General features: G+C 37.7%; 2 protein-coding genes and 1 pseudogene across 4 annotated transcripts in view; 2 read left to right on the plus strand and 1 right to left on the minus strand.

Annotated features, from left to right (window-relative positions):
* Positions 1 to 18,476, plus strand: part of LOC149130325 (uncharacterized) — a 179,790-nt gene extending 161,314 nt beyond the window's left edge. For all 3 annotated transcript variants that reach the window (XM_089345190.1, XM_089345191.1, XM_089345189.1), the window contains exons 7-11: positions 631 to 806; positions 6,446 to 6,588; positions 14,454 to 14,504; positions 16,428 to 16,499; positions 18,017 to 18,476. In XM_089345190.1, coding sequence (XP_089201316.1) covers positions 631 to 806; positions 6,446 to 6,588; positions 14,454 to 14,504; positions 16,428 to 16,499; positions 18,017 to 18,222 — 648 coding nt within the window. In that variant the 3' untranslated portion in view covers positions 18,223 to 18,476. The remainder of the gene's footprint in view (positions 1 to 630; positions 807 to 6,445; positions 6,589 to 14,453; positions 14,505 to 16,427; positions 16,500 to 18,016) is intronic.
* The window catches only part of LOC106882791 (uncharacterized), a 179,574-nt gene that overhangs the window by 36,315 nt on the left and 120,081 nt on the right, over positions 1 to 23,178 (plus strand). The window lies entirely within an intron of this gene.
* Positions 5,384 to 6,071, minus strand: LOC149130328 (protein GVQW3-like; annotated as a pseudogene).

The following is a 23,178-nucleotide window of genomic DNA, read 5'->3' on the forward strand; positions in this document are numbered from 1 at the left end:
TGTTTGGATATGTCTGCCTGGTGTTGGTTTTGTTGCTGTGTCTGAAGAAATTACTATGTTGTTGTTATTCTCTGTTCATTGTTTGTTGTTATGGAAATCAGTTGCACTTTGTGACCAGTGAAAGGTTTCCCAATCAATATTTGGATAATCCAAATCACCAGTACAAAAATATGGGTGACTGCTTTCATAGATGCAGATCTGAAAATCTGTGAGTTTTGATGGCAGTTTTGCAGATGGTAAACAAAGTAGGAGTATATATGTTGCAGAAAATACTTCTTGTTGTGACCAATTTAAATCTCCACAAGGAAGTACAGAAAAGCTTGAGTGACCATAGACCATCACACGACCCCCATGGTAATTAGAGTGGCCTTTGTGTAACAAAACGTAGCTTGCCATTGTTTGTTGTTGTGTTATATTTATATATACAATACTCTTCCATAAGTATTTCTTTTTATTATGGCCAGTTGGCTTCATCAAGTCAGTTGTATAGATAAGGTCTTGTTGGTTTGTTGTGTTCTGTTACTTGTGATACTTGTTCCATTATATTTCCTACATTTGACATGATTTGCGTATCTATAATATATATTTGTCTAATATTCTACTCATCGTTTTATATTTCATCATTTGTAGTGCTGCACTGAGCTCCAACTGTCAATGGATAAGAGGCTCTCTGGAATAGTAGTTGTGAGTTACCTTGCCAGCCAGGGAGCTAGCTTATACCATCGTAATTATAAGAAAGCGACCCCATTGGACAGCGTAAAAAATCAACATTTGAAAGAAAAATTAGAAACATTTTTACGATCACTGTAAGTACTCACTGGCAATGACAAGATTAACCAGGACATTTTCTATTTTGTATATAATCATGTTTATTTGGTTTTAATTCTCCCGATGTATTATTCAGTCATTAGTGTCTTGACCCAAGACAACAATAATGATTTCCAAACTGGCACAAGGCCAGCAAGGTCAGGGAGGGGATAAGTCAATTACAACAGCCCCAGTTTGCAACTGGTACTTATTTTATCAATAGCAAGGTAAAGTCAACCGCAGCGGAATTTGAACTCAGAACGTAAAGACAGATAAAATGCCAGTATGCATTTTGCCCCATGTGCTAATGATTGTGCCACCTTGCAGCCTTAAGACCACACAACAATAATAACAATAAACAGAAAATACAATTGTTAGTGGATCAAACAAAAAACACTATTTTGATTATATTCACATGATTGCTTGTGTTGACAGATATACCTCACCATCCACCTCTAACTATTTTAAAGTTCTGTGACCTCCATGAAAATGTAGTACTAAATAATAAAGTGAATGAACACCTTTTGAAATTGCTATTTAGAAGTAAGAAGCATTTATCTGTCTACCAACAATTTTCTCTCTCTCTTCTCTGACTCAATCAGTCGTCATCATGTAAGCTTTCATGTGAAAATAACCTACAAACACACACTAACAGTTTGTATATCATCATCATCATCATCATCATCATCTTCATTTAACGTCCGTTGTCCATGCTGGTATGGGTTGGCATGCTGGAAGGCTGCACCAGACTCCAGTCTGATTTGGCATGGTTTTCTATGGTTGGATGACCTTCTTAACACCAACCACCCCATGAGTGTAATGGGTGCTTTTACGTGCCTCCAGCACAGGTGTCATTTGCATAACACCAGGGTGCGTTTACGTGCCACCAGCACAAGTGCCAATTTGTGTGACACTGGTATCTGCCACAACAGCGATTTTGTTCAGCTCGATGGGTTTTCTTCCCAAACACAACATAATGCCAAAGGACTTGGTTATTGCCTCCATGAGGCCCAATGCTGTAAAGTTTGGTAGAACATAGCCACATATCCTCTCCAAACAAAGCTATCAGAAAACATAACAAATTTAAGTAACACATATACCATTCCTAGTGTTTTAGGCTTCAGCAGTTTATTAGTTGTAGCAATTTCTTGCCATACATCTGTCTATATTGACTGATAAGGAAGGAGACACATTATTCACTGAGAGAATTATCTTGAACTTCCTTTGTTGAAATTTAGATATTCTTTGTAGAGATTGAATTTTGGATTGTATAAATATGGTTCTTTCTGTTCTATATACAAGCATCAGTAGGATTTCTTTCCTTCTAGAAATGTTCTTTTATGGGAATGTTATGATAATAATATAAGGTACACGGAGCGCAGGTGTACTACGCTTTACTGGAAAAGGGTAAATGATGGGATGGAATGCAACGATTAGTCAAGTACAGGAAGAAGATAACCAAAGTTGTTGTTGGCAAGATGGTGTATAATCTTGTGGTATTTCACCAAGTCAGCTGCTAGACATCAAACTTCAGTGTGCTGATACCCAGAGAAATAATACATTCAATATATGGCGACTAACAGAGAGCATTTGCCTGGTTGTAGATCAGATTGAAGGAAAGGTATATAGCATATAATAACATGCTTCAAGATTGGGGTTCCAGACTGGAAATGAAAGCTGTAAGTGTGGATGTACCATAGCCACATATAATAACTTTAAATTGATAACTTGACAAAGTAACAATGGTCTTAGCAAATGATGCTAAGACACTTTCAACCTTTTTGATGATTTTAGGAATGTAGTTTGTCCATCACAGGTCGTTGTTGACATTAATACCAAGGCCACGTTCAAATGTACATATCTACAACCCACTTGAGTTGCCAATCAAGCAATCCAATGCTGCATTGTGTCCAGATTAGATTGAAAGAAAGATATATAGCATAGAATAATATGCTTCAAGGTGGCATCTATTTAGATTAATATATACAAGAAGCAACAAGGTACCAAGAATAGATTATGAGGAGGTACGACTGGAGAGTGAGGCCTTTATTTTTGAATCTACATATTTCCAGAACAATTTTCTATCCAGGTGTTTTGTTATGCATTGTTCAACTTTAATTACTACCTGTTTTAGTCACCTGCTTGATATAGTTGGATGCTCTGTTGCACCCTCTTTTATCCTTTGTTCTATATAATCTGTATTCACATTCAGCATCTCATCAATCTGTCTTGGCTGTCTTCCATATTGCACTGATGGGGCTTCTAACACATTTATATGGTACTAATACTTTACATGTGACATCTCCAGAATTGTAAACCTGAAGCCAGTCAGGGCACAGTACAATAGGAGTTCCAGTCAGCCTTGTTCCTGTAAAAGCAATCACTTTGTAGGCAGTTGTGACTTTTCTTTCTGACCGTAAGAGATAGATTGGCAAGATTAGAGCATGGTTAGAGTTAGCTAAATGTATCTTGGTAGTGAAGCTGATAAAAATTTCAGGAGCAGTGGTAAATAGCAGATCCAAAGTGCTGTTACCCCTTATAGAAGAGGTGACTAATTGGGATCGCTTTGAATCCAGCACAAAATGAAGGAAATCATTTGCACTTTGTGACCAGTGAAAGGTTTCCCAATCAATATTTGGATAATCGAAATCACCAGTATGAAAATATGGGTAACTGCTTCCATAGATGCAAGTTTGAAGATGTCAAAATCTGTGTGTTTTGATGGCAGTTTTGCAGATGGTAAACAAATTCAAGTAGAAGTGTATATGTTGCAAATAAAAAATACTTCTTGTTATGACCAGTTTAAATCTCCACAAGGAATTACAGAAAAGCTTGAGTGACCATAGACCATCACACAACTCCCCATGGTAATCAGAGTCGTCTTTGTGTAACAAAATGTAGCTTGCCATGCTCAAAACATCATTGCAGAGTAAAGAATGTACCCAGGTTTAACTAACAAGATTGGAATTGGTACTTTTAATGTAAGAATCAAAAAGGTGGACCTTGTTACATAAACTGTTGGTATTTAAAATCGATAATTTGTTTCCAGATTGAAACCTGTCACGATTCATAGAGGAGGATGTATTGTCCTTGATATGTTTCCTGGAGCTTTTCCATGTAGTGTAGGGTCGTAATTCAAAGAAGCTACAATACACAACTTCAGGTGTATATCTGGTGCTAAACCAAGACTGGCTTGAGAAGATATTTGCTTTTCACACCTCTCCTTATCAGCAGCTAAACAGTAAGCACATGCCTCAGTAGAAAGTTTATCTAACAAGTCAGCGTTTTTTGAGAAATACATTTGAAGTGGAAAAGTTGTCAAAAAATGTTTGTAGATCAATGATTTCTTCAGATTCACCAATAACAATTTCATCATGTGTGGCAGATTCAATGGCTTTCTCAATGTCCCTTGATTTAGCTTATAACTAGGGGCAGATTTGTATGCATGGCTTTCTTATATGGTCCTTCAGTGTATGATTATGTAAGGAAGTCTACTTTTAATATCCATTACATCAAATGTCCAAAATTTCCCTGTGGATAGCCAGATTTTGTTGAAATGCAATGGTGGTAGAAGACACATGGGCCAGGCACTGAAAGGACCAAACCAGTAGTTGGATCGTTTCCCACAATCCTTCAATCATATAACTATAGTGTACCTTTTATTGGCCTGAAATCATCGTGAAGTTAGTGGTGCATAGAAATATGACGTTTACAGCATTCAACTCATCAATTTTGAAAAGATTTCTCAGGTTTTGTACATACATATCATATATAATTCTCAGGGCATTGTTCTATTTTAGCACTGTGACCTGTTTTGTTACCTAGTTCACCCATACATGAAGTTAGAGCAATTGTGTCCTGTCTGTCCATCCATAAAACTCAAAACTGTATGTCTAAGTCTAGAGCACTTCTTAATTAGACTAAATAGAAGAAAGTAATATATATATATATATATATATAAACAAAGGTTGCATATAGAAACACACTTGAGTACAAAGAGATATTTGTTGAGAAGAAATGGAATCTATTCTAGAAGTGTAGTATGGTTTGGGAATATATTTAGTTCTCTTTCTGTCAACCAGTTTTTGTGATGTATCACATTCAAGACATATATTTATTAATATCTGTGTATATATATGTATACATATATATGAGGATGGGCTGAAAAGTTCATAGGCTGACTACGATGCAATGAATGAACTTGACCAAATGTGTTTTATTTTTTGGCATAGTCTCCTCTGCGGTCCATACACTTCTTGCATCAGTATTGCAGCACTTGGATTTCCGTGGTATAGAAGCTCTCATCCTGACCCTCAAAAAAGTCCTCAACAGCAGATATGACTTCATCATTGGTCCGATACTGCTTCCCAACCAAGTGTTTTCTCATGTTGGGGAACAGAAAATGGTCAGATGGTGCCAAATCAGGAGAATATGGAGGGTGATCAACCAGTTCAAAGCCACAGTCATGCACAGCAGCCATTGCAACCACAGACTTGCGTGCAGGAGCATTGTCCCCGTGAAGCAGGACCCCCTTCATCAGTTTTCCAGGCTGTTTTCATTACCTTTCGTAGCTCCCTCAGCAAGTTGGCATATAATATTCACCATTGGTAGTATGGCCTTTCTGAAGGGGATCAATGAACACAATGCTGCTTGCATCCTAGAAGATGGAGGCCATCATCTTCCCTGCCGATGACACCACCTTGGCCTTCTTTGGTGGGGGAGAATATGGGTGTTTCTACTGCATGGACTGCTGTTTGGTCTCTGGATCAAAGTGGCGAACCCAGTATTCATCTTGGATGAGGAAAACATTCAAGAAAACCGGCCGGATTTGCTTTAAAAAATGCCAAGTTTGCCTGCGACATGACCAGCTTGGTGTGCTTTTGATCAGGCATCAAACGTTGTGGCACCCACTGAGCTGAAACCTTCAACATGCCAGGTTCGTTATGCAGAATGTTCTCAACTCATTCACAGGAGATACCTACAGCATTAGTTATCTGATTAACATTTAAATGTCTGCCACCCATTACTCTGTGGTGAACATGGTCAACGTTTTCTTGGGTGGTGGCTGTGGCAGGACGTCCAAACCTTGGGTCATCTTCAAGACTTTCCCTACCTTTCTTGAATTCAGCTGCCCACATTTACACAGTTGATAAAGCTGGAGCATCATCTCCTAATGTAGCAACTGTGTCAGCATGAATGTCCTTGGGGGCTAACCCCTTTTTCTGCAGATATCTGATAACACCACGGTGCCAAATTTTATCCATTTTCACAAAATGTCTCTAGTACCACTTTTACAAGTCCTCAATTCTGATTCCAATGTGGGTTTATCTGGAAAGAAAAAATGGAGTTAGCATCAGTAAAGGTTGAATTTAATGCATTCCAAGTTTAATTACTGTATGATAACTCCTTCTTAGTCAGCCTATGATACTTTCAGCCCAGCCTTGTTTGTCTATGTTAATGTGACACTTGTATACACATAAACCTGCTTGTATGTAATTGTTTACAGAAGAATTTACGATGTACTCTTGCTGGTCACTGTAGTGCCCCTTAATATTCTGTACTCTAAACATGTCCATAATGAAATATTTTATTATAACTGAATGTCATTGATGGGATGTGTTAATATTTTGTTCCACAGGTGTTGGTGGTGTCAAGAGAAAAAGGCTACTGTCACACTCCAGCCATGTCAACATACTGTTATTTGTCAGGATTGCTGTTCTCAAATGACATTTAAGCAATGCCCCATATGTCGACAACGCATACGCAGCAAAAGTGGATTTGGTAAGAACATTCTTTAATGATCTGTCTGTTGTCTCATTAATTTTCTGGTATGGAATAACACACTTCATATTGTGGTGGAGACCCAGATCTGCCATTATCTGGCATAAATGGGGTCTTTTCTTTTTGATAGTATATCTATCACTACATCCACTAAACATTGTCTTTATCTAATTAGAAGAGTGATCACACTTCAAAAGGATTGTGCTTTGCAACATATGACTAATGAATGATAATGTAAGATAAATGGTAATTAAACTGAAATATCACTAGATCTCCAATTTTCTATTTGTAAACCTTTTACTTTCAATTGTGAGTGATTAGAGGTGGTTAATGATTTATCAGTATCATGGAGAGCTGATAATTAAAGACAATGTTACTTCCAAGAACATGAGAGTCAGCTTTGGTAAAGTAGGAGATTCAAGGATAAAATCTCAACTGAGAGTTTAAGGACCAACTTTATAGAGTGTGACGGTTAAATCAATCAGCCTGGGTATCTGAAAAGAATGTTGTAATTGGAAAATGATGTCAGGGATAGTTTCAACCTATTTTACAAAGTTGAACTTCACAAATTCATCATGATTTATCATACTGTGAAGATATCAAACAATTACAGTAGTCTAATGTTTGATAGGAATTGTCATATTTTGTTGTGGGTATATACACAGAATCTCTCAGTATAAGAATATTGAACAATAAATTACTTTCATTCAATACTAAATCAGTATTGAACTGTGAACATGTGTTTAGATTTAAACAAAGTATTGGTGCTAGCATACGATACAGAGATAGAAACAAAACAGGAGTTCCCAGTGTGACTCAAACGCACAAATCCTTGTTGATAAATATATACAACCTTGGCCAAAATTATAGAGCATTATTGAAACTCATTTACTTAATTATTGAAACCAGTCTAATAAACATTCTAGAGTTGATCCCATCATTAATTAGTATTTGATGTGTCCTCCTTTTGCTTTTATAACTGCTTTTATGCATTTTTGCATACTTGAAACTAAGTTGGCACAAGTGGCTGGGTCAGTTTTCTGCCACTCTCCATGAATTTTGGTTTCTAATTCGCATTTTGAAGACCATTTTTGCACCCTCACTGTTCTACCTAAGGTTCACCACATGTTCAATAGGATTGGGGTCTGGAAACTAAGGAGGCCATTTCATCACCCTCATCCCTTTCTTCACACCAGCCCATTGAGACTCTGGATTTGTGGCATGCAGAAATATTTTGTTGAATGATTATGCCATCTGGGATGTTATCATTGAAGATTTTAGCTAAAGAAGGTTGATAAACTTGATCTAACATGTTGGTGTAAGTGTTGGCATTCATTCTGCCCTTACAAGTGAACAACATTCCAGGCCCTTAAGAAAACATGCAACCCCCAAACAATTACCCTTCCCAATCCAAATTTGACTGTTGGGACTGTACATCCAGGATGATAAACCTCCCCTACTCTATGGTGGATATAGACAGCTCCTGGGTTTCCAAAGATCTGAAGACAATCAAAAAAATTACTGATCATTTTTGGTATCCAATACAAAATTGGTAAAAGTGTAAGAATTTCAATTATGCCTAGTAAAATGGTGGAAATGAATGTGGAGAACATATATCAAAGTTACTTTGATCAGACCAAACAACTTTAGCCCCATCATCAGTAGTTCAATCTTCATGCTCTTTTGCCCAACACAATTGCTTCTTCATGTTCCCCTCAGACAGTAACAGCATCTTTTTTGGCCTTACATCCTTCGAATCCAGCTTCTAATAACCTTCCTCTTCTTCTCATTGTGTGAATTGATATATCTTTGTTTGTTGCCACCCAAAACTCAGCAGCTACGTCAAAAGAGGTGTTTTTCCTATCCACCAGTGATGTCCTCTTCAGCAACCTGTCTTCCCTTGTGGTTGTACATGTTTTGCAACCTCGTCCTTTACAATTTATGAAAGAATTTCTCTCATTGTACCTTTTGATGGAAATCTTTTCTTGAGCATTTCAATTTTCTTGCAATTTCAACTTGAGAGAATCCTTCACTTGATAATGCAATGATTTGAGACCTTTGAGCTCCAGGAATCTATTTCTTTGGAGACATTTTTAACAAATATTAACGACTGATAAGTTATCAATAAGATATTCAATGAAAAAATAGGAAATAACATTAGTGTCACAAAATGAATGGCTGAAAATTGACCCAGCCATTTTCACCAACACTAATTAGATGTAATTTATAAAACATTGTAGAGGCATTTTCAATTAGTTGATCTCAATTATCATTAGTGACAAATGTGGTGGAGTGGGGGAGTGAGTAGTGTTACACATATTCCTTGTAATGTTGTTTTTGTATTAATTGCAACATCAGAAAGACAGTTTGTGTCAGTCAAACCCTTGTACAGAGGTGTAAATTGTGTATCCTCAAATTTGTTTGTAACTGGGTTTTCACCCCCATTGCAATGTAGCAGATTCATATAGGGGTCATTAAACGGGTGAGTAAACTTTGATTGATGTCTAGAAGAAGGTTGTGAGAGATATCCTAGATTCTTGAGAAGCAGTTCTTTTGTGCCTTTTCAGATATTTGCACTACAAATTATATGGATGAACACTTATATGTAGTTAATGAGGTTTTTATGCATGTGTAGAGTGTTTGAGGACACCTGTTATCATTTTCTGTTCCACCTGTGTAGACTTGTTGTTCCTTGTGGGGATATATACCCAGAATGTCTCTGGTTAGAATATATATTTTAGATATAAACTAAAAGCAATATAATATTAAATCTGTTTAAAGATATTGATATTCAAATTACTTTTGTTAAATTGAGTATTGAACTCTGAACATGTTTACATTTAAATAAAGTATTGGTATTAACATAAAATATACAGATAGGAATAAAATATGTGTTCCAGTGAGATTTGAACATGCAACTCCTTGTTCGTAACTATATATGATTAACACTTGTTATAATGTTTGCCATCCTTTTCGACATTTAATACTCACACTTGTTAGTTTTTTTAGATGAGATTAATGCTAAAAGAAGCATTGTTTTCTGATTCTTTCACCTTTTGATTTTACTTTTGAGTTGATTAGTTTTAATTAGAACACGAAGCCTGGTCATTGCTCCAAGGTGGTATCAGAAAGTTCACGGACTAGTTCTAAAGCGTGCCAACAGATGGCAGCCATATGGTTGCATGCTAACAGTGACTTTCAAGAGGCAGTGGGCTGGGTGACACCACTGTGTTTACTTTGCAAGTTGTGAAATTTGTGCTTTTGTGGTCATGTGTAGGCTGTAGTCTATGATTTTCTCATGGGCAAGAACAAAGAGCCAATGTGGAATTTTGGGTTAAACTTGAGAAGTCTGCTTCAGAAACATTGAGCATGCTTCAGCAAGATTATGGCAATGGCACAATGAGTTGTATACAATGTTTTGAGTGGCACGGCACTTAAAAGAGAGAAGAATGCCCCTGGAAGACCTGCCACATGCATCATCCCCAGAAATGTGGTATTGTGCATCTGGAAATTGTCCTCCAGGGTCAGACTGTCAATCGAGAGATCGGCTGCAATGTTTTGAAGTGTTTGAGGGAGGTCATTTAGCGAGAGGGACAAGATGTGTGGAGCATGAAAAATTGGATTCTTCACCAAGCTCTCCTCATTCATGAAAGTCTCACAACAAACAACATGGTACCACTTCTGCACCTGCCCCATTTGCCATCTCTTCCCCAAGATGAAAACGTAGTTCAAAGGTCACTGTTTTAACCATTATCAAGTTCCACAGCAAATTGCTAAAGGTCCTCGCTTCACAGAAAATGGCTTTCAGGACACATTTCAAAAGTGGCATGAATGCTGGGATTGGTGTATTGCTACGAAAAGTGACCATTTTAAAGGAAATGACGTTAAAATTTGAATAGAAAATTATTTTTTATTGAACATAACATTTTTGGAAACCTTTTGATAGCACTTCGGATCTGACAAGAGTAAAGGATTTATTATTAGTATTTGGCATTGGATCTGGTAACATTTTTCTTTCATGGAACTACAGTAATATCAACTGTGCTGAAACACAATTATATTCATTGTAACACAGGTCACATGTTTTATTAATTAGATTAATTAGAAGCTATATAGATATCTAGTATTGCAGTGTCAGGCAATGTGCTATTGTACTTTCTATATAATCTATTAACATGATAATTAATCTGCTGTCATTCAGAAACACTATTACAGTTGTATGTCTGAAATTTAAACTTACTTTGTCATAGCATCCTCTTGTACCCTCACCTAACATTTTCCACCTTGTTACCCTGTATGTAAATATATTGTTTTGCTTGGGTGCAGGACCACATCCCTACAAACCGGAATTATTGTTCCCCATCGTCCAGTAATATTCAGATGTTTTTGTGTTTTGGCTTCATTCCATATGAAACAGTATGAAGTGAAACATTTCTGTATATTTATATGACACTAATTCGATATATTATATAAAGTTGGTTAGTGATGTTTTAATTGGTTGGTCTCAATTATCATAAGTGGCATGGTGTGATATGGCAATGGAGAGGGTTACGTGTTCCTTTGTTGCTCTTATAGTAACAATGTCATCAAAATGATAGTTTCTGTCAGCTCTGTAGAGATTCAATGATCGTGTTTCCAAATTTGCTAGTAACTGGGTCTTTGTCCTATAGCTTCCTGTTTGACCCGTGTAGATCTAATCATCACTCACCTGGAAAGAAAGCTGTTTTATTAAAGAGGATGAATGATGTTGAAATATCTTCAAATATTTCCTAAACCAGAAGACATTCTGGTGAACTGTGAAGTCGGCAGTTAGAATTAAAGATTACCAGCAACAACCTCTAACAAAGAGAGCAGGTGTATGTTTATCCTACTCAAAGTGGCCTGTCGTGTGTCTGAGGACCAACTTGGTTTAACATTGAATTGAGCAGAAGAGGGGTAGAAAGTTGGTTAGTGGCGTCTAGAGGTGAGAGGACAATGACACGTCATAGGTCTAGCACAGATATAAGGAAAAAAAAACACAAAATTAAAGAAAAAGAGTGTCATCAAGTGATAATTAAATGAGATAATTGCAGAATTGTTAGATTATGTAGGAGATATAAATAGGGAGAAGAGATTTAAGAAGGTTAGTCTATTTTGTTGTGGCTCTAAATATTGAGCTATTAGATTGAGACACCTTAGAAAGTGTTGGCCAAAAGAATAGTGGTCACCAGTTGACCACTGATGGGCAGAATGTCTCACAATATTAAGATAAATATAATTCATAAAAATAAGGAAATTTTACTATAAAATGTAAAACTTGGAAATATTCATTTCGGAGACTGTAAAATTTGAACAGGAAACCCAGAGGACATCACAGCAAGTTGGTAAGTATAAAATAACTACCGAATTGATTTCTACAAATTTTACCTTCACCTGAGCTTTTTTAGTTTATCAGAAGGACTGAAAACAGGTTCCATTCCTAATTTCCAATTGTAAATTGATTCTATTAAAGGTATTAGAGAAATTCCATAAAATCAAGGTTAACATGGTTGGTAGAATGGATTACTTAGAAGACACAATAGATTTAATATTGTCTTTTGGAACAGAGAACTAAAATATGTTGTTTAGGTGTAAACAGTTGAGTTAAGGACAACATTTTTGGTTGTTTTACATGTTTACTAAGTTTACTGAGAGGTTGTTGTTGTTGTTGTTGTTTCGGAAGATCTCTCTCATAATTTGGCAGATTTATAATGAAATGCATTCCAAGTGTGAACACCATGTCTTTTTTCACTGATAGTAAATCTTTCATTACATTCACTAAACATTGTCCTTATCCAAGTAGAAGACGTTTTGCTCTGCTGCTGGAACAAACATTGTTTTTTTCTCTCTCTCTCTTTCTCTCTCTCTCTCTTTCTCTCTCTCCTCTCTCTCTCTCTCTCTCCTCTCTCTCTCTTTCTCTCTCTCTCTCTCTCTCTCTCTCTCTCTCTCTCTCTCTCTCTCTCTCTCTCTCTCTCTCTCTCTGTCTGTCTGTCTGTCTGAGTGATGCTGGCTGCAAGATACACTGCAATAAATATCATCCTCATCTTTCATCTGATTTCCAAAATCAAATATTTCAGCTTGGTGATTCCAGCAAGAAACAGGTATAAAGCTAAGTGAAGAAGGCAAGATCAAAGAGTGCGAAGTGGACAAGTATTGTACACAATTATGTTATAAGCAACACCTCCTACTTTGAGAGTCAAGGCAGAAAGGTGGACTGGTTGATGACTGGCACAAGGCAGAAAGAGGTTACTTACCAAAGTAAGCTGATTCAGAACTGATCGACTAGTTCAGACCAGTTTCAACCTTGAATATATAAAGCAAGATTTACATGGGTTTACTTGCTAAGAGATCAGTTATATGTCAAGGCTGGCATCCCTAAACCTCGTGGTTATATGGAACGTGCATTTTCAGTCTGGGATGCATACAAGGCAGAAAGATGAATAAAAGGAATCTGAATGTTGAATGGCTTGATCTGACTAATGCTTAGGGTCCTGTACCACTCAGTAGGGAGCTCCAGTTGTTGATGGGAGCAATGGACTTGGTTTATATACAAGGATCTGATTTAAGGATTTCAAAATGTGGTTCATGACAGAAAATTTCACAAGAGACTGGCATTGTCTTGAAATTGGAATAGTTGTTGGTTGCATAATTTCAATCATTTGGTTTTTGCTTGTTATGTTTCTTAGATCAGCAGATTGATCAGAAGAAATGGTTCAAGTGAAATCAACTAAGAAGGTATTCATGGATGACATAACAATACTAACAAGAGACTAAAAGGATATGCAAATAGACTCGATGGAGACTAAGTACTTGGTCAAGAATGGAGTTCCAAGCAAATAAGTAATGCAGTCTGTCATTTGTGAAAGGTCCGTGGAAACAAGTGAAGCTCAAAATAGCAGGAGAACCAATGCCAACAGTTAAAGACGACGGGACACTCCATTGTTGACTGAAAAGTGTTGAGGCAGTAAAATCATGGCACAAACTGAAGAGGGGCAATAAGCAATTGATAAATCAAAACTATTAGAAAAATACAGTTTGGTTTATATCCCCGTCTTGCTTATATATTCTTGAGAATGAATTCTAGTGTATCATTTCAGATATAACTCCTTTGCAATAATCTGTAGATAAACAGTTTTAACTGAAGGAGATTTTATACAAATGTAGTTTTGTTCAGGATACCTGTTATCACTTTCTGCTTCACCTGTGTAAAACTAATTGTTGCTCACCTGAAAAAAAAACAAGGCTGCTTATTAAGGAGGATGAATGACAAGGAAATACCTTCAAGTATTTCCTGAATCAGGTGATATTCTGTTGAAGTGTGATCTGGGCAGTTAAAATGAAAGATTACCAACAGTAACATTTAAAAATGAGTGCTGGGGTATGTTTATCCTACCTGAAGCAATGTGTCATGACTTTGTAGCCAGATCTTTGATGACCAATTTGGTTGACACTGGAATTTAACAGAAGATGAGAAGAATATTGGTTAGTGAAGATTAGCGGGACAATGGCATGTTATATGTCCAGCAGAGGCATAAGAAAGAAAAGACAAAACTAAGAGAAAAAGAGTGTTATAAAGTGATAACTAACTAAGATTATTGCAGAACTGTTAGATTAGTATATATGATGTCTTAAGAAAAAGACGAGATTTAGAAAGGTTAGCCTATTTTGTTGTGGTTCTAAATATTGAGCTGTTACATAGTAACAGCTTAGAAAGTGTTGACCGAAAGCATAGTGGTCACCAATTGACCATTGATGATATGATTGCCTCGCAATAATGGAATATAGATTATTAACAGAGACAACGAAATTTTAATATGAAATATAAAACTTTGAAATGCTTATTTCAGCGTGTTCCAAGTCTGAAGAGAAAGCAGTCCAGAGAGTTGCAGAATCTTTTGGTGAGTATAAAATAATTATAATTGATTTCTATAAATTTTACCTTCACCTGAGTTATATTGTTTGTGTGAATGACTGAGAACAGGTTCCATTGCTACATTTTATTCGAATGGTTACCTATAAAGTAATTCTATTCTCTACCTACAAATGCAAGAATATCCAGTAAAGGGGTTTTATCGAAATATGAAAACCTGAGACACAGGAAAAAGGACTCTCATGATAAGGAAAAAATACAAAAGATGAAATATAAATCCTGAAGCGGTTGTCTCCCCTTAAGGAGATATATTCACTTTTCTTTCATCTTATTGTTGTCTCCCTCACTTTCCTTCTCTCTTTCTCTCTCTCTCTCTCTCGTTCTCTCTATCACCCTTTCTTCAAGATAAATACTTGTTGCAAGATATAATACAATAAATGATATCGTCCTTTATCATCTGATTTTCAAGCTGCCCTGCATTGGCTGTGTCATCCGTGATCAAATCAGTTCTTATTCAGAGTTACCACCCACCCACTTTAGTTGAGGAACACATCTCACTTACACATTCCAGCTTTTCTAAGGTCGTATGCTCTTCCTAACACCATCCACTTTATAAATTGTCCTGGGTGCAATTTTTTGTGCCTAAAGTAATAGAAAGTTTGTAACGTCTACAAGAATATTAAACGCTCTCCTTTAATTTATACAAAGAAATATCAGATGCTTTGGAAGAACCCTTAAGAACCCTTACAGGTTACTAGGAGGCTGTTTGCAGATGCTGAGGGTGGCAGGTAGAAATGTACTGAAAATGAACTGAACAAGCATATAGATAATACCTACAATGACCCTAAAGCGGGATCAACTGTTCCCACTTGTGGATGGTTTGAAACACCCACCAAAAAACCGAAGGATCAAATATTTCAGGGGGTGATGGTGTGCCATACAATGTGTACAAGTATTGTACTCAATTATGGTATAAGCTTTTCCTCCTACGTTGAGAGCTGGAGTATAAAGGTGGCCTGGTTAATGACTGGTGCAAGGTAGAATGAGTTTACTGACCAAACAAAGCTGATCCGGGACCGATCATCCAGTTCGATCGACATTCTTTTATCTAGAATGTAAATGGCAAGATTCACATGGGTATACTTGCTAAGAGATCAGATATATATATCTACAAAATAATGGCTGAGAGAAAGTGTCCAGAAGGCTGGCATTTCTGGAACCCTTATAAGTAGAACATGGATTTTCAGTCTGGGATGATACAAAGAAGATACAAAGGAAAATTAAAAGGGATTTGAATGTCTTATGGCTTGAGCTGGTTGAAGCTTTTGGCCTTCTGCGATGCAGTTGATGTCTCTAATCAATTGTTGATGGATGCAATGAATCTGATGAGGAGCTGCTAAAACAATTTCAATATGAAGTTTGCGACAAAATATTTCACAAAAGACTGCCATCGTCTTGAAATCGGAATTGCTGTAGATTGCACAATAAAAGTCATTTGGTTTGTGCCTGTTATGGAGATGTTCCTTTGATCAGCAGATTGATCAGAAGAGATGGACGATTCAGGTGAAATCACCTAAGAAGGTATCCATGGATGACATAACAATACCATGTAATAGATTTGGCCCAGATATAAGAAATGAAAGACAAAACTAAGGAAAAACAGTTTCATCAAGTGATAATTAAATGAGATAATTGCTACATTATTTGATGGTGAATGTAGGATTTCTTAATCGAGAGAAATTTAGGAAGGTTAGTCTATTTAGTTGTGGACCTAAGTGTTGAGCTATTCCATGGGACCAGGAAAGAAAGTATAAAAATAATGACCAAAACCATAGTGTTCACCAGCTGACCATTGATGATAGGAATGTCTTACAGTAATAAAATAAAGACCATTTAACAGAGACAGAGGCATTATACTATGAAGTGTAAAATTTGGAAATATTTATTTCAGAGTCCCTAAACCTGGGTGAGGAGCATCTTCATAATGTAGCAAAGAACTTAGGGAGTAAATGGCAGCAAGTTGGTGAGTATAAAATACTTAATTGATTTCTATACATTTTGCCATCACTTGAGATTTTTGTTTGTTAGAATGACAGAGAACAGGTTCCATTCCTAATTTCCTATTGAATGGTTAGCAAAAGATATTACTGAAATTTCACCGAGGCTGGTAAAATAGATAAATTAGAAGATACACAAGAGTTAATATTGTCGTTTGGAACAGGTAACTAAATTATATGTATGTATGTATGTATGTGAGTTTTTAATACATTTTCCCACATTCAATGCAATATTGCACTTTACGACTGCACATCAAACACTCTGCACTTCATCTGGAAACAGAATCACTTAAATGCAAATAGACACAACAGCTCTCTCTTTATCTCTCTCTCCCTCTCTCTCTCTCTCTCTCTCTCTCTCTCTCTCTCTCTCTCATAGTTTGCAGGTCAGCTTCTATGCTTTCAGTATAGTCTCCACCACTTCTAATTATATCTGTTATGTAACAGAAACCAGCAATTATCCAGTAATACAGACATATACTCTTTTACTTGTTTCTGTGGCCATGCTGGAGCACCGCCTTTAGCCGAGAAGATCGACCCCAGGACTTATTCTTTGTAAGCCTAGTACTTACTCTATCGGTCTCTTTTGCCGAACCGCTAAGTTACGGGGACGTAAACACACCAGCATCAGTTGTCAAGCGATGTTGGGGGGACAAACACAGACAAACAAACACATACACACATACATATATATATATATATACATATATATATACATATATACGACGGGCTTCTTTCAGTTTCCGTCTACCAAATCCGCTCACAAGGCTTTGGTCGGCCCGAGGCTTATAGTAGAAGACACTTGCCCAAGATGCCACGCAGTGGGACTGAACCCAGAACCATGTGGTCAGTAAGCAAGCTACTTACCACACAGCCACTCCTACGCCTACATATGATTAGAATGTCGTAGAAAAGAATCGCAAGACGGGTTCTTCAAGCTGAGCTAACTGACAGGAAACGTAGGGGTAGATCGAGACTAGATTGTTGGATAAAATCCATAGTTTCAATTGGTCATGTTTGAGAATGGATTCAGAAAAGCTTCTGATAGGACCCGATGAAGGAGGTCCCTAAAGACTCTAACCCTGCAACCCTCCTCTGAATACAGGGCAGAGAAAATGGATGGATGGATGGATCAATTAATGTAACTGTTGGTCTTTATAGATTCTTGAGGCTCTCATCCACAGAAACACTTCTCCTTCCTGTTGTTTACCAGAAATTTCCTCGTCTAACATTCAGTTAATTATTTTAAAAAATGTGTTTTTTCCATTTCCATCATTTATTTCAGCGTGTTTTTTTAAAAAATTTTTTTGTCAACATCTTCAGAAATAAAGATCGATGTCTTCTATTTTCCACGTTTCTTAAATAATTTCTCATCCCTCTAATCACATAATTTCTTTGTTATATTCGTAACAACCTATCACACACGTGTGTTATATTATCAGTAATGTTGTTGCAATTATTTTTTGTATTGTATCTTTTGCAGGAAGAGAATTAGGAATTAAACAAGTTGAATTGGATATTATCCGGCATGATTACCCTTATGATGTTGTAGAACAGAGTTTCCAGATGTTGTATAAATGGTTACAGAGTTGTGATCCAGCGAAACGTACACTTGGAACTTTAAAGGAAGCTCTTAATAAAACGGAGTGTTTCGATGCTCTTGAACACCTATCATCAGACGTAAACTGAATTTCTGTGTGAATTGTCACTGTTGTCCAGCCCCAAGTCTACCTTTGACAAACAGAGATCTACACGCAAATGCCATCCGTCCAGGACCATCCTGTCTCTTTCCTAAAACCACATTGTCTAACGTATCCTTTAAGGTGATAAGATGTGAATTGAGTAGGATTCGGCTACTAATTTTAGCAAATTTGTCTACTACATGGAGACTCCTTTTTGTTTGAGATTAATCTTTGGAAATAAAGATAAACTTTGAAATTTCATTTGTTGTTGATGTTGTTGTAAGTCCCTGTATCTCTCGAAACTTCTCCATTGTTATTTCGGCAGTTTTAATATCTTGTGGATTTCTTAACAAAAGGAAATGTGCAAATCCATTTTGTAATGCTTGCTTAAAAGCATATTTTGTTTTCGAGTAGAACCTCCTTGTAGACACAATTGTCAGTAAATATATGGTTTCTATTTCTTGCAATCAATATTATTATATTACAAGCATTCCATATGAACTCAACGAATGCTAAAATAAGATCTGGCTCAAAATTGTGTTTCTGGTAATACTTCTATTTGCACAAAGAACACATGTATAATTTTAGGGTAAACTCCAAAAGATTTCAAAGACATGCCCCACCAAAATTTGAGGGCTAAGCCCCTTGTAGAGCATGAATGTCAATTTATACAAAATTTGGTGCTGAACATCTTTAAAACTAATCTTAGGCCAAATAGTGTGAATTAACAATGAAGGAGATGAAAAAAACAAGTTGAAATTTGAAATGGATAAAGTATGGATATATACATTCCTGCGTTACAAGTTTCCTTTCTTTGTTTAATTGCTCAAATGGTGAAATTACGAGGCAAAACTGGTCAAAAGACTGAGTTGTTTTCACCTCCAGCCATTTTCAGATGCGTCCTCTGAATATCGTTTACGCCTTGTACATTGTCAGTCTTCCTATCATGGAGAGATTAGTCCTGAAATTGAAGAAACTCAGTAGAAGTTTGTTATTATTATGCCTCTTGGTCCCATCAGGGTCCCTTGGATATTGATTGTTTTTACATTTTCACCTATGAAAAGATTCTCTCTTTCTCTTTCTCTCCCTCTTTCTAGCTGTAATGCGTCATCCTGGATTTGTTCTTTTCATTCGACTGCGGTCAGGCTGGGGCATTGTCTTAAAGAATTTTTCGTCATCAACATCATTATCATTATCGTTTAATGTTCGCCTTTCCTACAGGCATGGGTTGGACAGTTTGACAGCATTTGGCCAGCAGAAAGAGCTGCTGCCCCGGCATCATTTCTGGCTTGATACAGTTTCTACGGCTGGATACCCTTTCTAATGCCAACCACTTTACAGAGTATACCTGGGTGCATTGACATGGCACCGGTGCAGTTGCATCAGCACCTATGAGCCCACAAGATTATGTACACTCAACTTAAAAGGGATGCGGGGGAAACACACGATTTTAATTCACTTGACGAATCTTTTCAAGTATAGCAAACTGACCGGTGTCATCTCTTCTGCGAGGCTCAACATCGTCAGATCCTTTCTCACCAGTAAAGAAACAATCAGCTGTGCCCCTGGAGGAACGAAAACCACACTGACACTCAAACACTATGTTTGGAACTACGAAGGTATTTGAATGTTCTAACAAAATGTGGGCAAGTACCTTTCCAACGACAGACAAAGGTGAAATCCCATGAAAATCACCACACAGATCCTTTGGCCCCTGATTTATACAAGGAGACTAAAATGGCATCAATCCAGTCTTGAGACACTTTCTCAGTTCTCCAACAGTGACAAATTAATATATTTAAGAGTTCAAACATTTTGTCACCCCCATATTTCAAGACTTCTGCACAGATTCTATCAGACCCTGGAGACTTATTTGTTATTCAGCTTATTCACAGCTAAATAAATGTCATTTAGAGTTGGTTCTAATGCCATCTCTTCTATAACTGGAAGGTGTTCAATTTTTTCTATCGTCCTCATGTCAGCAGATGATGGTCTATTCAGAAGTGCAGGAAACTGTTCTACCCAACACTTATGAATAGAAGCAAACGTCCATTTGCTGTTCTCACTGGAGCTACTGAGGAAGATTTGGGGCCATATCATAAGAGTAGAAACGCTTGGCATCCTTTCTATCAGCTGCTTCTTGTACCCCTTTTGCTCTATCATTCCACCATTCCTGTTTAATTTTCCTTTGAGCTGTCCCCTCATGCTCAATCCTTCTCCACCTTCTACGGTCAATAGCTATGCCCTCCCATGTATCAGGAAGCCATCAGCAAGTCTTTACATCTCTTTTTTGGTTTATGTGGAGGTCGTTCTCCTTTAGCTAACTCTCCATAAAAGAGTTGTTTTGGCATCCTTGAATCCTTCATCCTGACCAGATGACCACTCCGTCTGAGCCTTTGCTTCAACACAAGAGCTTCTACACTTTCACACCGAGAGCTTTCCAATATTTCAAGATCACTGATGCGGTCCTCCCACTTAATGCCACAGATCCATCTGAGACACATCTGATGGAAACGTTCCAGTTGTTTAAGGTGGTATGGATATGTGACCCAGGTCTGGCAGGCATAAAGAAGAGAAGAGAGTACACACACCTTGTACACCTTTATCTTTGTCTTCCTCAATATGTCTCGCCGACCCCAGAGACGCCTTTCTAGCCTTCCGAAAGCATCACTTGCTTTCCTAATTCTATATGGAATTTCATTGTCCAAATTGCCATATCTATTAACAGTGCTTCCCAGGTAGACAAACTGATCAACTACACCAAGTCTTCTACCATACACATAGATATTTGGTTTAATATACTGCTTACCAGGGGCAGGTTGGTACATGACAACAATTTTCTTGAGATTGACTGTCATCCCTAAGGCAGTGCAAGCATCAGAGAATGCATTCAAAATGTGTTGCATATCAATCTCTGTGTGCACTGCTAGATCACAATCATCTGCATACAAAAGGTCTCTTATGATATTGGTAAATACCTTCGTTTTTGCAGCAAAGCGCCTGATATTAAATATGCTGCCAGAGGTTCGATAATGGATGTAAACACCATATCTGCAATTTCTGAACGCAATACAGAAAACCATCGCAAAATATATGGCAAATAGGGTCAGTGCTAGAATATCCCCCTGTTTCACTCCATTTTGTATTGAGATGGGCTCCGACATTTTACCTTTAACATTAACCCTACCCTTCATGTCTTCATCAAAAGACCTAACCACAACAAGGAACTTTTCAGGACAACCAAGTTTCTGGAGGACTTTCCACAGTGCTTTTCTATTAACTGTATCGAAGGCCTTTGTCAGATCGACAAAAACCTGATATAAATCGAGACCCTGTTCCACACACTTTTCCTGAAGCTGTCTAGCTGAGACACATCAGCAGTGCCGCGTCCCACACGAAAGCCAGATTGACTTTCTGGAAGAACACAATCTGCAACGTGTTTCAGCAGATGGTCCAGAAGTACCCTGCATAAAACCTTTCCTACGACAGAAAGCAATGATATTCCCCTGTAGTTACCACAATCATTCCTGTTGCCCTTTCCCTTATATAAGACCACCAATACTGTATCTCTCCAGTCCTCAGGTACAGATTCACTCTCTCGTATCCTGCCAAACAAAGAGTGAAGTTGCTGTAGAAGTTTCTCACCACCATGCTGCAACAACTCTGCATGAATGCCATCCAAACCCAGAGACCTCCCATTATTCATCCTTGAGACAGCTACTGCAACTTCTTCCAACATTGGTGGTTCCACAAGAGCCGCCCTCACAGGTTATTCAGGGATGAGATTGAGAACATCCTCACTAACTACAGACTGCTGATTCAAGAGTGAATCACGAAGAAGTTCTTTACCATCCCTGCTTCAAAGTGGTGTCATCAGAGAAGAAGTCAGTCCATAAACTTCTCGCAAGAGACCATATAACAGCTTTGAGTTATTGGAATCCGATGCCGCCTGTATCTCATCAGCCTTCTTACTCCACCACGTATCCCTCACCTGAGAGAGCCTCCGCCTCACACGTGATTTCACATCCTTGAGTTCCCTATGCAACACATCTCTCTCCTGTGGCTTTGCTGACAAATAGCGTGACAAAGTACGTCTTTTATCAGCCAATAAATCATCTATTATGTTCATCATTTTCTTTAAACCAATCTTGTATCAATCCCAGAACTTTCCTGCCTATATTATAAAATGACTTTTTAAGGGTCGGCCAATCCTCACCAATATCTGCAACATTCATTTCCTCTCGTAAAGTACTCTTCACACTGTTACACCTAAAACGAGTAACATTCAGTCTTTGAGGTAGGGTAATCCCTGCAGCCCAGATTTTACATTTTGTGATTAATTTCACTTTTGCGCATATCAGGCGGTGGTCAGTCCAACACTCAGCCCCACGAAGAACACCGCACATCTCGTCTGTCACGCACCCTAACAAGGATGTAATCCAGAATATGCTATTCTTTAGACGCAGGGTGCATCCATGTGGTCTTAAACTTATTCTTTTGTTGAAACATGGTATTGGTAACACACAGACGCAGCTCCTCGCACGTCTGCAGCAGAAGCATACCATTACTATTACACTTCCCCACCCTATGCTTTCCAATTACTGTCCATGTGTTAAAATCCCTCCCCACTCTAGCATTAAAGTCACCCAGTACGATGACTTTGTCTGCCCGAGGGATGTATTTTACGTGCCACCTGCACAGGAGCCAGTCCATCAGCACTGGCAACGATCTCGCTCGAATGTCTTTTCACGTGCCACCGGCACAAGTGCCAGGGAGGCGACGTTGGTAACGATCAACGGCCACGCAAAATTAAAAAAAAACAAAACAGGTTCGAAATTGATTGTTGCATAACAAAATATAATAGCAGAGTGTAAACCTGTATTATATTGAATGAAATCACAGTGACAACGTGACTGACAACTCAGGTGTGGCAGCATTAGATAACGATATGAATTTACCCCAG

The sequence above is a fragment of the Octopus bimaculoides genome, chromosome 29, assembly GCF_046866305.1.
Source record: "Octopus bimaculoides isolate indiv1 chromosome 29, ASM4686630v1, whole genome shotgun sequence".
NCBI lineage: Eukaryota > Metazoa > Mollusca > Cephalopoda > Octopoda > Octopodidae > Octopus > Octopus bimaculoides.